General features: G+C 39.4%; 3 protein-coding genes across 11 annotated transcripts in view; 1 reads left to right on the top strand and 2 right to left on the bottom strand.

Annotated features, from left to right (window-relative positions):
- LOC109635305 (glutamate receptor-interacting protein 2-like) overlaps positions 1-1706 on the bottom strand; it is a 31491-nt gene extending 29785 nt beyond the window's left edge. For 2 of the 5 annotated variants that reach the window (XM_069525881.1, XM_020096418.2), the window contains exon 1: positions 1474-1683. In XM_069525881.1, the coding sequence (XP_069381982.1) occupies positions 1474-1645 (172 nt within the window). In that variant the 5' untranslated portion in view covers positions 1646-1683. Of the gene's footprint in view, positions 1-1473 lie in introns of all 5 variants that reach the window. The other 3 variants (XM_069525886.1, XM_069525880.1, XM_069525882.1) reach the window with 3 other exon arrangements.
- A 1619-nt stretch (positions 1707-3325) lies between these two features.
- On the bottom strand, positions 3326-6248 carry rpl32 (ribosomal protein L32). 3 transcript variants are annotated; one of them, XM_020096236.2, is made up of 4 exons: positions 6108-6248; positions 5339-5439; positions 5038-5219; positions 3326-3490 (listed from the first exon to the last, which is right to left on the bottom strand). In XM_020096236.2, the coding sequence occupies exons 2-4, from the start codon at positions 5432-5434 to the stop codon at positions 3361-3363; spliced, it is 408 nt and encodes a 135-aa protein (XP_019951795.1). In that variant the 5' UTR covers positions 5435-5439; positions 6108-6248; the 3' UTR covers positions 3326-3360. The 3 variants fall into 3 exon arrangements, with proteins under 3 accessions (XP_019951795.1, XP_069381979.1, XP_069381980.1); XM_069525878.1 differs by having other exon boundaries at positions 6048-6154; XM_069525879.1 differs by having other exon boundaries at positions 5839-6109.
- A 135-nt stretch (positions 6249-6383) lies between these two features.
- On the top strand, positions 6384-12713 carry ssuh2rs1 (ssu-2 homolog, related sequence 1). 3 transcript variants are annotated; one of them, XM_020096234.2, is made up of 14 exons: positions 6384-6580; positions 6718-6740; positions 6855-6922; positions 7456-7563; positions 9033-9108; positions 9273-9402; positions 9546-9606; positions 9975-10096; positions 10205-10267; positions 10365-10447; positions 10533-10625; positions 10794-10899; positions 11762-11869; positions 11971-12713. In XM_020096234.2, exons 2-14 carry the CDS (start codon positions 6718-6720, stop codon positions 12109-12111), a joined length of 1182 nt encoding a protein of 393 aa, XP_019951793.2. In that variant the 5' UTR covers positions 6384-6580; the 3' UTR covers positions 12112-12713. The 3 variants fall into 3 exon arrangements, with proteins under 3 accessions (XP_019951793.2, XP_019951792.2, XP_019951794.1); XM_020096233.2 differs by having other exon boundaries at positions 6458-6613; XM_020096235.2 differs by lacking the exons at positions 6384-6580; positions 6718-6740; positions 6855-6922 and adding an exon at positions 7052-7234.
- The last annotated feature ends 15 nt before the right edge of the window (positions 12714-12728 follow it).

Below are 12728 nucleotides of genomic sequence, written 5' to 3'. Positions count from 1 at the left end.
CAGAACTTTGGAAGCAGGGAAATGAACACCAGCAAAACCAAACAGCACTAGAAGTAAATTAGACTCTGTATTCTACAACTGCCAATATTACAGATGTGTTAAGTGATTTCAAAACAAGCATTCCCATGTTTCTACCTGCTGTTGCATGAAGCCTAATTAGTCAGTGGACACAATGCACCTCAGTGTGGATAATTTCCTCAGAGACATTTGTCCTTAATACCCCATTTACAATGGAGTGAGTGTAGTCTTTCAGAGCGAAACTAATTAATTTCCAACAGAATAAAGAGCACCAGGAGACGGAGCAGTGTGCTGGACTGATAAAAACCTCAGGGAACAGGGTGGCAAGTCTTGGGCTCTAATAAAAATTGACTCTGCTGCGCTTCCTCTAGACTAGAAATCCACATTATTGATGCAGACGGAGGGATAATGAAATAATTACATCAGGAAAGTAGAATTTGAGACAGAGATTCAGCCCCAAGAAAGAAGAGAATAATTTGCTGTATTTGATTGTAAGTGTTTCTGGATTTTTCATCTAGATTATTTAATAAATCACTGTGTTTTAAATGTTATTATACATGGCAGGTATTCTATAGAGAGGGAGGCATGAAACTACATCATCGACTAAACTGACCACACTGCCACCTAGAGGTGATCAGCACCAATTGCAAGTGAAAAATCTGAAAAAGCAGAATGACTAATTCAGTCGTCAGCCAGCACAGATCAGTGTGTGTCCAAAAAACAAACAGCCCGAGGACACGGATGTGTGACACATACTCGCACTTTAGTTTTCACCTTGAAGGTCAGGTTTTAGTCAAAGTAGGTCTGCTGCAAACACACACACACTTTTACTCTTTTTAAAATGACTTCAGATCATGCCTGTCATCAAATGACTATTCTGGGATTCATTAACAGATACAATTGTTATAGTCAGTCATTTTGTTTTGACAAAATCTTCTCGGTAAAAATGTTATGTTCCACCTATTTAGCATTTACAAGCAACATAAAAACATAATTTACTTATTAAACAGTGTAATGTAGTTGTACTGATATATTTGAAGTGTTTGATATACAGAACTTTCAAATGTCTTATCATTACAATGACAACAATTATTACAATTGTGTTTTACTCTACTGCCATTCGTGAGCTGGAGTTATAAGACCAATGCATTACCAAACACGTATAATGCTTTTATCTAGATCTATAGCTTTATAAATACTTTTTAAATGTTTATATTAAAAAACCTGTATATACTTGTATATTTATTTTAAAATTTGCTTATGTTTATATTGCTCTTATTTTATAGATTCTCCTTGTATCCATATTACATCCTTCATTTTAGAATCCCCTTTGCTGCTGTAACACAACAAATTTCCCCACGAAATGAATATAAAGATATGTTATCTTCAAGTTTTACATGTTTCTTCACAATATTTAAGACATTACCATTTCTGAAATCCCAAAGGTTAACATACCTCTCCCTCTGATGATGCCCAGGCGACATCTGAGAGAAAAGGAGAACATCCTCTTCTTTCCTCCAGAGGACCGGCTGCCTTTCCTCAGGGAATCAGTCTGAGGGAAGGCAAAGGAGATCTGCTTGGGAGAGAGATGTCCCTTTCCAAACACTAGCCGTGCTGACATGTTCATTTTATGACCAGTGACAAGGAAATAAATGGATTCTGTCCTCTCACCATGTCTCAGACACTGCAGCCTCTGCCTGTCCTGCTGTTCCCATGTTCTCCTCCCTCTCTGGAGAATTTCCAGTCCTCTCAGGTGAGCCCTCCAAGCCCACTGCACAAACTCCAATCCAACAATGCCTTTTTTTCCACCCCAACCACTATTGGTAACATTCTTCCACATCCAAACAGCCACAAGCTGACTGGCATATATAAATGTTCATATATATTTCTGCATCTCTGGCAATGTCAGGTTTTTGCATGAACAGATGGCAGAGGGCTCAGGGCTGTGGGGCACAGCTTGTCTGCCAGAATGCAATGGAAACTTTCTCTGCAGGGAGTCGGCTCTGAACATCACACAACAACGTATATTCTGAGCAGGCCATTTCGATGCAATGGCTTGAGATGATCTTCCTTTTAAATTATTGATAAAAGAACTTAAGCAATTAGAAAAGCATTTCAGCCGAGGGTTTGTCTGAGCACGCAGACACACGATGCCAGACTGACTTGTTGAATTAGTCCAAAACCTGTGAGGCGACTATGAGCTGGCATCTTTTCTGTTTGAGGGTGGGAATAAGATCCAGTGGGTTAGAAGAGAAAACTAGGTGACAAAGTAGAAATGGGAGTTGCTTCAGTAATTAAACACAAAGTATGGGTTTAAGTAGACCTGTATCATGCTCATTCATGTAAGACTTAACTGACACTGAAGAAAAGCTCATTAGAAATAATAGTTTCGAGCTGTTATTTTGCTTGAATGTAATTCAGCACATTTTGTAATGTAACTACAGGTATAATTACAGGGAGGTCAAATGATTATCCCTGAAATAAATGAGATCGACATGTTGGGAAATATTGGTTAAATAAACATGAAATAGTGGTTGGATGTGTATTTAATGAAATGTTACACTGAAGGACAAAGAGCTTCTAGCTTAACCTTCAATTAAATGATACAGTCAGTTCTTAACTTGAGCAAGAACTTGACCAAGTTTGTTAAATTTTAAAGAAACTTCAGTCAAGAAAGTTCTTTGACAGCAAAAAGCCCTCAAAATTGTACAAGCATGCACCATTTCAAAAGCGACCCAAGTTCAAATCTTGGAGGCAGAACAGAATTTCTACAAAAGTTTTAAAGGCTCTTCTATTTATAATATGGGTCAAATCTCTTCTTCAGGCATCTTGCCCCTTTTGTTCTGCTCCAGCATCCAATCATCTGGAATGAGATGAGGAATAACCCGTTTACCCCAGAGAGACTAGTACCAGCTGTGGCCTTCACCAGCATTTCTTTACCATTTTGACACGTGCGCAACAAACAAAAAGTATCTCATCAGTGAAATATCACAGCCCATAAAAACTATTTTTTACTCCCTGTCGACTTCAATGGATGTTAATATTCCTTTGTGAAATTAGATTTATTTCAACCAGTGAGAAGTTTAAAAAACAGAATGAAACATGTCTTCAACATTAACTGTAGAAGACGTGTTTCAACATGAACTGTAGACGTACAATCTAAAATGACCCAAATCATTACACCAATATGTGCCCACATTGACTTACTTTCACCCTGTAGACCCACTACACTTTTAAGATGTGGAGATGCTCATTCGTATCGTCACTAAATCAAGTTACCAAAAGGAAAATAAGTTCCATTAGCCAATTTCCATTTTTACACATTTATTGTTAATAACCAGTTTATTCGTTCTCCTCGCTCCTGAGCCTGGCGTTGGGGTTGGTGATCTTGATGGCCAGCTGAGCTGCCCTCTCCACAATCACCTTCCTGTTCTTGGAGGAGACGTTGTGGGCGATCTCAGCACAGTGAGTCCTACAAAGGTTAAGAAAAAGAGTTTTAGTTATCGACCAATGTTACTAAATGTGATGAGGTAAGGGCGGCAGTTGTGCTGAGGGTTCCTGTCCATATTCTAAGAACCACCCAATGTTAATTAAAATCCAGGACAAAGCAGAACCAACTGTAAATCTTGACTTCTAATCTAATTTTATATAAAAATCATCCTGTAGTAGAAGCTCAAGTGTTGAGGCAGCTTCGGTCTGTGGGTCAATCTGTGCTCCTCCTATTTTTTTTTGCTTAAAAGACATATCACCCCTGTGTTGTGTAAAGAATGCTCTACATTTGTATATTTAGTAAGTGAAACATTGTTCTAAAACTGCAGGTTTTCCAGGATAAACACAGCCAACTAAACTGTGCCAGTCTTAAAAAGGGAATGGTAAATACTGAGAATGATGAATTATTGTTTGACCTCCAAGTGCAACTGACCACAGAAAGATAGAGAATCATCCTCAGCACATCCTTAGCTTTTTATCCTATAAACAGGATGCCACATTTAAAAGGAGGGCTCTACCATTAACAGCCTGTTGAACTTTACCACTTGTCCACAGGATCATTTTAAAGTGGGGAAAGCAGTCAACAAGTAACATGTTTGAAATAGCGATCCAACAGTTGATCAGTTTGAAAGTTCAACTTGTCTCACATAATCACAGGCACTAAATCCTTGACAGACTGATTCATAGATCACGTGTTCGTAAAACAGCTTTATTGAGCCGAATTTGACTGTTGTTCTGTAAATTAAAGATTAGACCTTACACAGACCAAAATGTCATTTTCATGGATTTATGTAGTCCAACTCCTCAAATGGGAAAACTTCTGCCTTGACACAGTCATTCTAAGACTTAAGTGTTACAAACTTCACTAAACCTTGGGAACACTGCTCTACAAGCAGCAGCATGCAGCACTGTATCAATTACTCTTCAATCAAATCAAACGTTGAATTGTGGCACAGTTACATGAAAGAAGATCCCAGTTCAAATCTTGCCGTCATTCAGGAATGAGTTCACTCAATTGGCCCATAGGGTTTCTAAACACGTCTTTTTGAGATCGTGACTTCTTTTAAGTTGCTCATGACGGTGAAGAGGTATTTTTGGAAAACTTAGCAGCGACATCCCTTACAAAAAACAGTACTCTAAACAAGATAAGAAATTAAAATGTTAAACAATTTCCTAGACCAAATTAATGGTCAACAAATCTGTTCAAACTTGAAATTAATAATGTTAACTGCATGTTTTCTATAAAAACTAGTCATCTTGACATTTTTGCCAATTCCCAGGCTTTTCTTTGAAGCACAAGTAACACACAGAGAGCTGATCGTTGTACTAACAATCAGACTACTTTTTAAGAAATAGTTGCTTCATTCAATTCAAGCTCACTGTGTTTTTCTACATTACCTCACAACATTCAAATCATTAAACAAAACTCCTCAACTCTGTTAAACTGATGTGACAGCAAAAGTCCTTCTCTCCAGACAAAACATGCCACGTAATCCACATGATGTTACAATGTGTGCACCCACGACTCACTTGTTGCTCATCATCAGGACCTCGAGTTCCTTGATGTTGTGAACCAGGAACTTCTTGAAGCCAGTTGGCAGCATGTACTTGGTCTTCTTGTTGCTACCATAACCGATGTTGGGCATCAACATCTGACCCTTGAACCGCCTGCGGACCCTGTTGTCAATACCTCTAGGCTTACGCCAGTTTTTCTGTTGAAGATATGTTGAAAGGCAAAGATGAATTCCTCGTGTATCAATGCTTGGAAGTAAACACAACGCTCCAGATCTGCTCAGCATCTTGTGTGTGATTTAAAAGAAGAAAAACTTACCGCAATCTTGACATATCTATCAGATTGATGGCGAATGAACTTCTTGGTTCGCTTTTTGACAATCTTGGGCTTTGTGAGGGGTCTGAGGGCTACCATGGTGACTGAAGAGAGGAAAACAAATTAATCAAGTTAAGATCTAGCACAAAATATTATATCAACTTTAGAGTCGCAACTAACACAACGTGCTGTGCTGCGAGGAAAGGATTAGCTGTTTACAGGCTAACTAATAACTAGTAGCGACATGTAGATGAGCAATGGCGACTACTGCAGTTTATTAATTGTCATGTTTCAGAACATGAACTCTCACTGAGCGTGGGACCATAAGCAATAAACCCAAGTGTCCCTCCACTGTGCTGTGGAATGAGCCTGGAGGTAAACGTGATTACCAGTGTTAGCTAGCTATCGGCTAGCTAACTGCGTACAACTAGCAAGTTGGCCATGCTACTTCTCAGCAACAGTTTCAGCACTTTAGCCTGAGTGCTTCATTTGAAATAACTCACATAAATGTAATGTTTGAAACCGGTAGTTATTATTTCTCAAGGCTCACGTGTCGGCGTTCAGAGTACGACAGCACCATTTCACGGTGAGAGCGTTAGCAGCCGCTTTAGCAGCAGCGGCGCCTCACACGTTAAAATCATGGAAATAATCTAATAAAACGGTCAATATTATCCGACATGAGTGTGAATGACGTGTATGATGTATGACCCACATCAGGATGATCAACTAAAACCTTAAATCGCTCGGATTATCACAGATTGCGTGAACTCACCCGCCGATATGAATCCGAAAAGGACCTCAACGACGGCGGAAGGAAAGAAAAAGGACTTCCGCGAGTGCTGCAAAGCCTTCTGGGTAGTGTAGTTGTTCTTCCTTTTCTAGCTAATAGGAACCTTTTTTGGTTTTTAAAGCGTCTGCGCTCTAAAGGAATTTATTTATTTTGCTTTAAAAGTGTGTGAAGTGAAACAACACGAAACATTTAATGTGTATTGTTAATTATCAAATGTTACGTCATATAAAAAAACTGCCCACCACATCTGGAGGCCCACCTCTCATATTTGTTGACAGGGGTTGGTTCACACTTCCTGGACAGAGGACGGGGTTGCGGGGGGAGTAGAGGGTGTTTCTGTCGGAGTGACTGGATTAAGATCGAATTAAATCTAACAGAGGTGAAGTTTAATTCACTTTTCTAGCTGCTGGAGGAAAGAAGAGGAGTCAGCTGACTTGGAGCAGCAGGAGGACAGGGTGAGGTGTGATCCCAAACTGTACATAAAGAAGGTGCGTGGTTTATTGTGTGTCACATGACAGTCGCTCCCCACACTGATGTGCACGTATGAAGAGTTTATCTGTCTCTCTCACTTGTCGTGTTGCTGCGCTTACAGATGGAGTATCAGCACATTGCGAAGTGAGTGTCTTCTGTTTTTTTTTTGTGGTTTTTTTTTTACACCACACCTTTTCACGCAGTTCTCTGTGAGTCCCACCACATCGCTGCTCACTTTCGTTTCCCGTTACTTTCCAGCCAGCAGCCCAGAAACTACGGCATAGCCAACCCCGGTTATGCCCCGGCAGCAGCGGCAGCAGCACCCGGTAAGACAGAGGAGCTTCATGTGTAGTGTGACACTGATTGTAAAACAGCTGACTGATAATGATCTGAGTGTAAAAAAACAAAACACCTATTACTGTTATAAGTATACACGTCCGCACGGTGCACGCCTTCGAGTGACGTCACTGTGGATCCACAGGTTATTTGAGGTTTGAAGCCGCGCGAGCTCCGCGAGCTGCGACTTTTCTGTTTTTTACCGAGATCTAAGTTGAGATATCAAAAGTTTTACCGTGACGCTGTTACTGGAGAACTTGTGAGAATGTATGTGAACCATGATGTGAACACAGAGGGGCAGGGTAAGTGTCTCTCTCTACTACTGTGTGTTATTATCATATGTCTCTGCCGCCTCCGATTCCAGCTGGATCCCCTGAGAAGAGCTGAGTGGAGTCACATCCGTGTTTGGTTTTTGTGGCTGATCGTCTGTGTTTTAAAGCAAGAAAGCTTTTCTGGAATCAAACCTTTTTCAAAAGTCTACGTTTGTGGACACGACTGAACCTGTTCTTCTGGTTTGTTGCAGCAATGTTCGCCCCACCCGGAGCAGCCGCAGCCGCGGAGGGCCCCAGCGCTCCTCCGGCCAGCATGTTCGACAGCATGCCTGGCTATGAGGGAACAGTGGCGGGAGGAGGTACAGTGAGCTGCACCACTAACATCCGCTGTGACACAACACCGCAGACAGGCGCAGCCCCTTGCCCCAACGACATGTGTCGAGATTAATAATAATCTCACTCTCCATGTGTTGAACTAAGAAACAGTGTGCCAAAATACAAGTAGTGAATCCAAATCGACTTCACTCACATTATTAGATATTATAAATTAACTTTTTTGCATATAATGAGGACATTTAAATCACTTTCACCCTGACATTTATTAAATCTAAATTAATTTAACTCAGATAAATATTACATTTAAATAACTATTGCTCAGAGAATTTGTAAATATAAGTATGCTATCCTTGTGAAACTGATTCCCAATCCTTGGCTTGCCTAACAGATTAATAATAATATCATTCTTAATGTGTTGAACTAAGCAACAATGTGCTAAAATACAAGTTAGAATAAGGACTGTTATTCAATTAATCCAAATCAATTTCACTGAGATTATAAGGAAATCTAAATTAAATTTTTTTGCAGATGATTTGTTAAGTTAAATCAGATTCAGCCATAAAGTTAGTAGATATATAGATATGCTCAGATAATAAGTAAATATAAGTGTGTGCTTGCTGACTGACTGGCCACTTTATTATTATTACACATTTTTATTGTGTAATTAAGTTTTACAAGCTCTAAAAGCAAAGTGATGAGGCTTTTATCAGTTAACATCATACAAAAGTGCAGCAAGCAATAAAATCCATATGAAATGTGATGCTCTTTGACTTTAAAACACATGTTCTCCTGATGTTGCATAGTTTTACTTGTCACACAGGTTTTCCCAAACATCTTGGTGAACTTTGCCACAGTTGTGTTGATTTAGTTTGTCTCATTGTCTTCTTTCCCTTCATGTGATCCCAGACTAATACTATGATGTTTGGATCAGGCCTCTAAATCTACTGCAGGACTCCTTGTTTGTCTCGTCCCTGGGGATAGTTCTTTATGACTCTGGCTGCATATAAATTTAGGCCAATCTCAACTTTGTGTCTCCATTCAATCCAAAGCATTCCAGATACAGCAGCTCTGTCACATGTTTTACCTTTACAAAGTGTATAATGACTTTGTTTTTTATTTCAACTTTCTAAGAGGTGTTGATTCATTAGTGTGTTTGTTGCTGAAGTCGTAGTCAGCGGTAGAGTTGTACTGGATCACAGTGATGTGTTTGTAATATAGGGTTCCCTGTGTATTTGTTCATAGGGTTGTTACATACATGACATTAGAAACACCTCTAAAACCATACAGTTCAACAACCCTGCCAACTTCAATAATAATCATTAAGTTAAATGAACAGTTTATTGTATTATATTGTATGAGTGAAGTTAGAATTTAAGGCCAAACAGCTGTATTAGATTTAAATGTGTCAGATAAATGAGTACAGATTTCACTGAGTGATTGCTCTGATAAATGATAAATGAAATAGAACTAAAACTTTCAATATTTGCTGTAGGTGGATTTCTGCCCCCTCCCATGCCTGCTTGCCCAGTTCCTATACCTGAGCCTGGACCTGAACAACCACACTGGAAGTAAGTCTCAAACTATTTCCTCTCTTTCAACATGACCAGAGAAAATATTTCCCCTGATAATGAAATTCAAGACTTAATGCAAGCTCAGTGCTCTGGGTTGTATCACTTCCGCTTACAAAATTAGATTTGATGACTTCCAGTATGTCTTTCACTTTTTTCCGCAGTATCCCGTCTATAACTGAGGACACAGCTCGTGAGGCGTTAGTCCTGTTTGCCTCCAGCAAGTGCTGCTACAGTGCAGCACCAGCAAAGGATGGTGTGATCACCAACATGGAGGCATTCAATACATACAGGGTGGGACAATATCTGTTCATGTGTGTGTGTCTGGGAATTAGAATTTGAACTATTGAATTGTATGATAGTTTTGGATAATAAGCAAAGAAGCGATTGCAGATTGTTTAATCGTGTTTGTTTTCTACACTCCGGCTTTGTTATAGTATCGTCTGGAAACCTTTACTGAAACAAGGTCTACAGACTGGAGTCATGAGCCATATAAAGGTACTGTCATTTTGAGCATCTTCTGCTCTGGATCTGTAACTAACCATCATTTTTATTTTACAGTATGATGAAAAAACATTAGAAATAATGAAAAATGCTCACCAGACATTCCCTGAGCTGATAAGAAGATTTTTCAAGTTACATGTTTTGCCAGACCAACAGTCCTGAGCACAAAGATTTGGACAAATAGAAGTATCCAAATCCTGAAATTAGAGATGCTGGAACCAGCAAATTGTTGTAATTTAAACAACTGATAACCAATCAAGTACTTATTGATTCTGTTGATGAGGTTATCAATACATTGTTTCAGTGCTCTTTCTGATGTCAGACAGCCATTTAGTTTGACTCTTCTCATTTATTTGGATCAGGGCAGCCAGTGGATGCCTACGCCCAACCACCTCCAGGGCCTTGGGAAATTCCGACTAAAACTCCCAGTTTTTTTCTGGATGACAAACAGATTATCAAGGTTCCCTACACTTCATCTATGAAGGTAAACAATAACAATACTGCACCATACACAATGTGTCTGGAGAAGAAAAACATCATGTCTTTGTGTTTAGAGACTTATTTTTCCTGATGAGAAACATTTCATGTACAGAGCTGCCACGCATGTATGGGAATGGGGCGAAAACCTTGCAAAGACTGTGCCGGTGCTGGCAATGTAAGTTATTCCACCAACCAACCATCGCAAGGGTTACTACAAGACCTGTAGTTGGATAATCACATGATCATGTGATTTATTTCCTTGCTCCTGTCAGAAAGTTTGTTGGGTGTGCAATGGGTCTGGTTTCCGCCACGGAGACGAGCGATGTCACCACTGCAATGGAAGAGGAAGGGACAAGTAAGAATCGCACACAGATTTCTGAACATGATATTGTGCTTCCTCTACCACATACAGGCCATTAAAAACAATTGTTCTGTTCCAGCTGCAGCCACTGTCAGGGGCAAGGAGCAAAGCAATGTGACGTATGTCAAGGAAAACAACAGCTTCTGGTCTACATCAGACTCACTGTGAAATGGTGCTGTTTCCTTCTTATGATTTATTTGTGAAGAATATGACATTACTAAAGCGACAATAGATTTTCCTAATGATCCTGAGGTCATCGACATTTATCATTAATTTATACAGTTTAATAGTTCTAAAATTCAACTGGATATCTTCTTCTTTTCTATGTATATGCATTCAGGACCAACAACTGTGACAACTATGTTGTTGAACAGTTGAGTGGACTGCAGGTGAACAACCTCAGCACAGTGTCTGGGAAGGAGCTGTTCAGAGACTCTCAGTATATGGTAAAATATTTCTTCTTCCTTCTTCCTTTCACAGGAGGAAAAAGATATAAGGTGGGGGAGTGTAAAAGCACAAACAACAAACACATTACCAAGACATTGCTGAGGAATTTGTTCCCTCATTAGTTGAACTGGTGTCCTCAGTTCACCACATCTACAGTATACATCTAAGCAGGCTCACATGATTTCCACACAGAATGTGTTTAAGTAATTTTTTAATCAATAAAGCAATTTTCACAGTTCACATAACTTGTTACACTTGGTAAACAGGAAACATAACAGACAACTGTTACTGAATAACGACATGAACACTGAAGCCCCCGGAAGCCTGGTTGACACAGAAAAAAAAGTTATCTGTCTTGTTTTGAATCTTCTGTCTGCATGTACGCCAGACAGTTCTTCTGATGTGAGCACAACTCTATTTCTATATGAGGAGGAGTTATTGTCGAACACAGCACATGAGCATTGATCAGACAGGAAAGAGTTCAGGCAAAGTTCATCTGTGAATTTTCCATTACAATGCTTCAATTCTATTTCCTTCCGTTTGATTGTGTGTTGGGCTTTCTACAGTGAAGCAATAGGTGCACCACAAAAAAGCACTGTTACTGAACACATCCTGTGTGACACTGATGGAGGACAAAAGTTCTTGCTGCTTATCTGCTGCTTTTCCTCTGCAGCCTGTGTGCTGTTGCTGGTGTTGGGTCTTATACTGACCCTGTGAATTTTTGCATCCCTCACAATAAATGGACAGCTTAAATGATTGTCATCCGGTATGATCTGTCAACTAAAATCAATGTGATTTAAACAGGAATAATGAGTCAGCACTTTATATTTTAGTTTATATTTTTCTAATCCCGCTGTGCAGGTATACCCAGTGATGGGCTTCCCAGACCCTGCAGTGGTGAATGCTGCGCAGCGCCTTGTCAGTGAACACCAGGGCAAGTTCTCCCAGACATCACGTATTCTACAACAGGTATTTACAACACTTTCAAATAATGTCAAACATGTTGTTTGGATTGGACAATACTTCTGATCAATTCACTTCATGCTCAAATCTGCTTTTCTCGTCCGCAGCGCCAAACCATCGAGCTGATCCCTGTCACCAAAGTGACCTACTTGTGGAAAGGGAACTCAAACATTTACTTTGTTTATGGGAATGAGTTCAAAGTTAATGCAGACAACTATCCTGCCACTTGTTGCTGTACTGTAATGTGATGTGACTGCAGTGGCTGTGTATTGGAGGTGCTCACTTTCCAAGCCAACAGATTTCCAAATATTAGTTACCATGTTACTCACAGGTCATTTCTATGGATTATTAGAGCATTCTCTGATGTGTGGGCAGTCAAGACCTTGTTTAATCCTTTAACACAGGCATTTTATCGATGAGCTAATATGAGGCTGTACAACTCATGTAGCTTTTTGAGCAAGCAATCTTCACTGAAAATCAATTTGCCTTTGACAAGCTTACCACAACATCTAATGTCAAGAATTCATGTTGTTATGTCCCATTTGTATGTGCATCACAGAGAAATGTTTACTGATAGAATCTAAACCATATCCCTTGATACTTGACAGTTATTACTGTTGCATTATATCAGGGATTTTTTTTATAATCAGCATAAGCAGATATTTCATACAGAATATTATTAGTGTGCTATTTTAATGTCACAACATTTGTATTTTTAATACGTTTGCTGCCACTGAAATATGAATTATTGATATATTAATTACATTTGTATGATCTCATAATACAATTTTAAAAACCATGTAACTTCTATGCAACGATTCATCCATTTGAATAAACGGCTTTCACAATTGTTTTGCTCCTGAGT

Source organism: Paralichthys olivaceus, chromosome 6 (genome assembly GCF_024713975.1).
Source record: "Paralichthys olivaceus isolate ysfri-2021 chromosome 6, ASM2471397v2, whole genome shotgun sequence".
NCBI classification, from domain to species: Eukaryota; Metazoa; Chordata; class Actinopteri; order Pleuronectiformes; family Paralichthyidae; genus Paralichthys; species Paralichthys olivaceus.
Note: the sequence above shows the minus strand (reverse complement) of the source record. Positions and strands in the feature narration are given on the sequence as shown.

Bases quoted from the DNA above. Each gene is read 5' to 3' on its own strand.
- rpl32 (XM_020096236.2), bottom strand. From the start codon at position 5,434: ATGGTAGCCCTCAGACCCCTCACAAAGCCCAAGATTGTCAAAAAGCGA. The intron at 5,220-5,338 runs GTAAGTTTTTCT...TATCTTCAACAG, and splicing joins ATAGATATGTCAAGATTGCG to AAAAACTGGCGTAAGCCTAG. The intron at 3,491-5,037 runs GTGAGTCGTGGG...TAACCTTTGTAG, and splicing joins GTCCTGATGATGAGCAACAA to GACTCACTGTGCTGAGATCG.
- ssuh2rs1 (XM_020096234.2), top strand. From the start codon at position 6,718: ATGGAGTATCAGCACATTGCGAA. The intron at 9,109-9,272 runs GTAAGTCTCAAA...TTTTTTCCGCAG, and splicing joins CCTGAACAACCACACTGGAA to TATCCCGTCTATAACTGAGG. The intron at 11,870-11,970 runs GTATTTACAACA...TCTCGTCCGCAG, and splicing joins CATCACGTATTCTACAACAG to CGCCAAACCATCGAGCTGAT.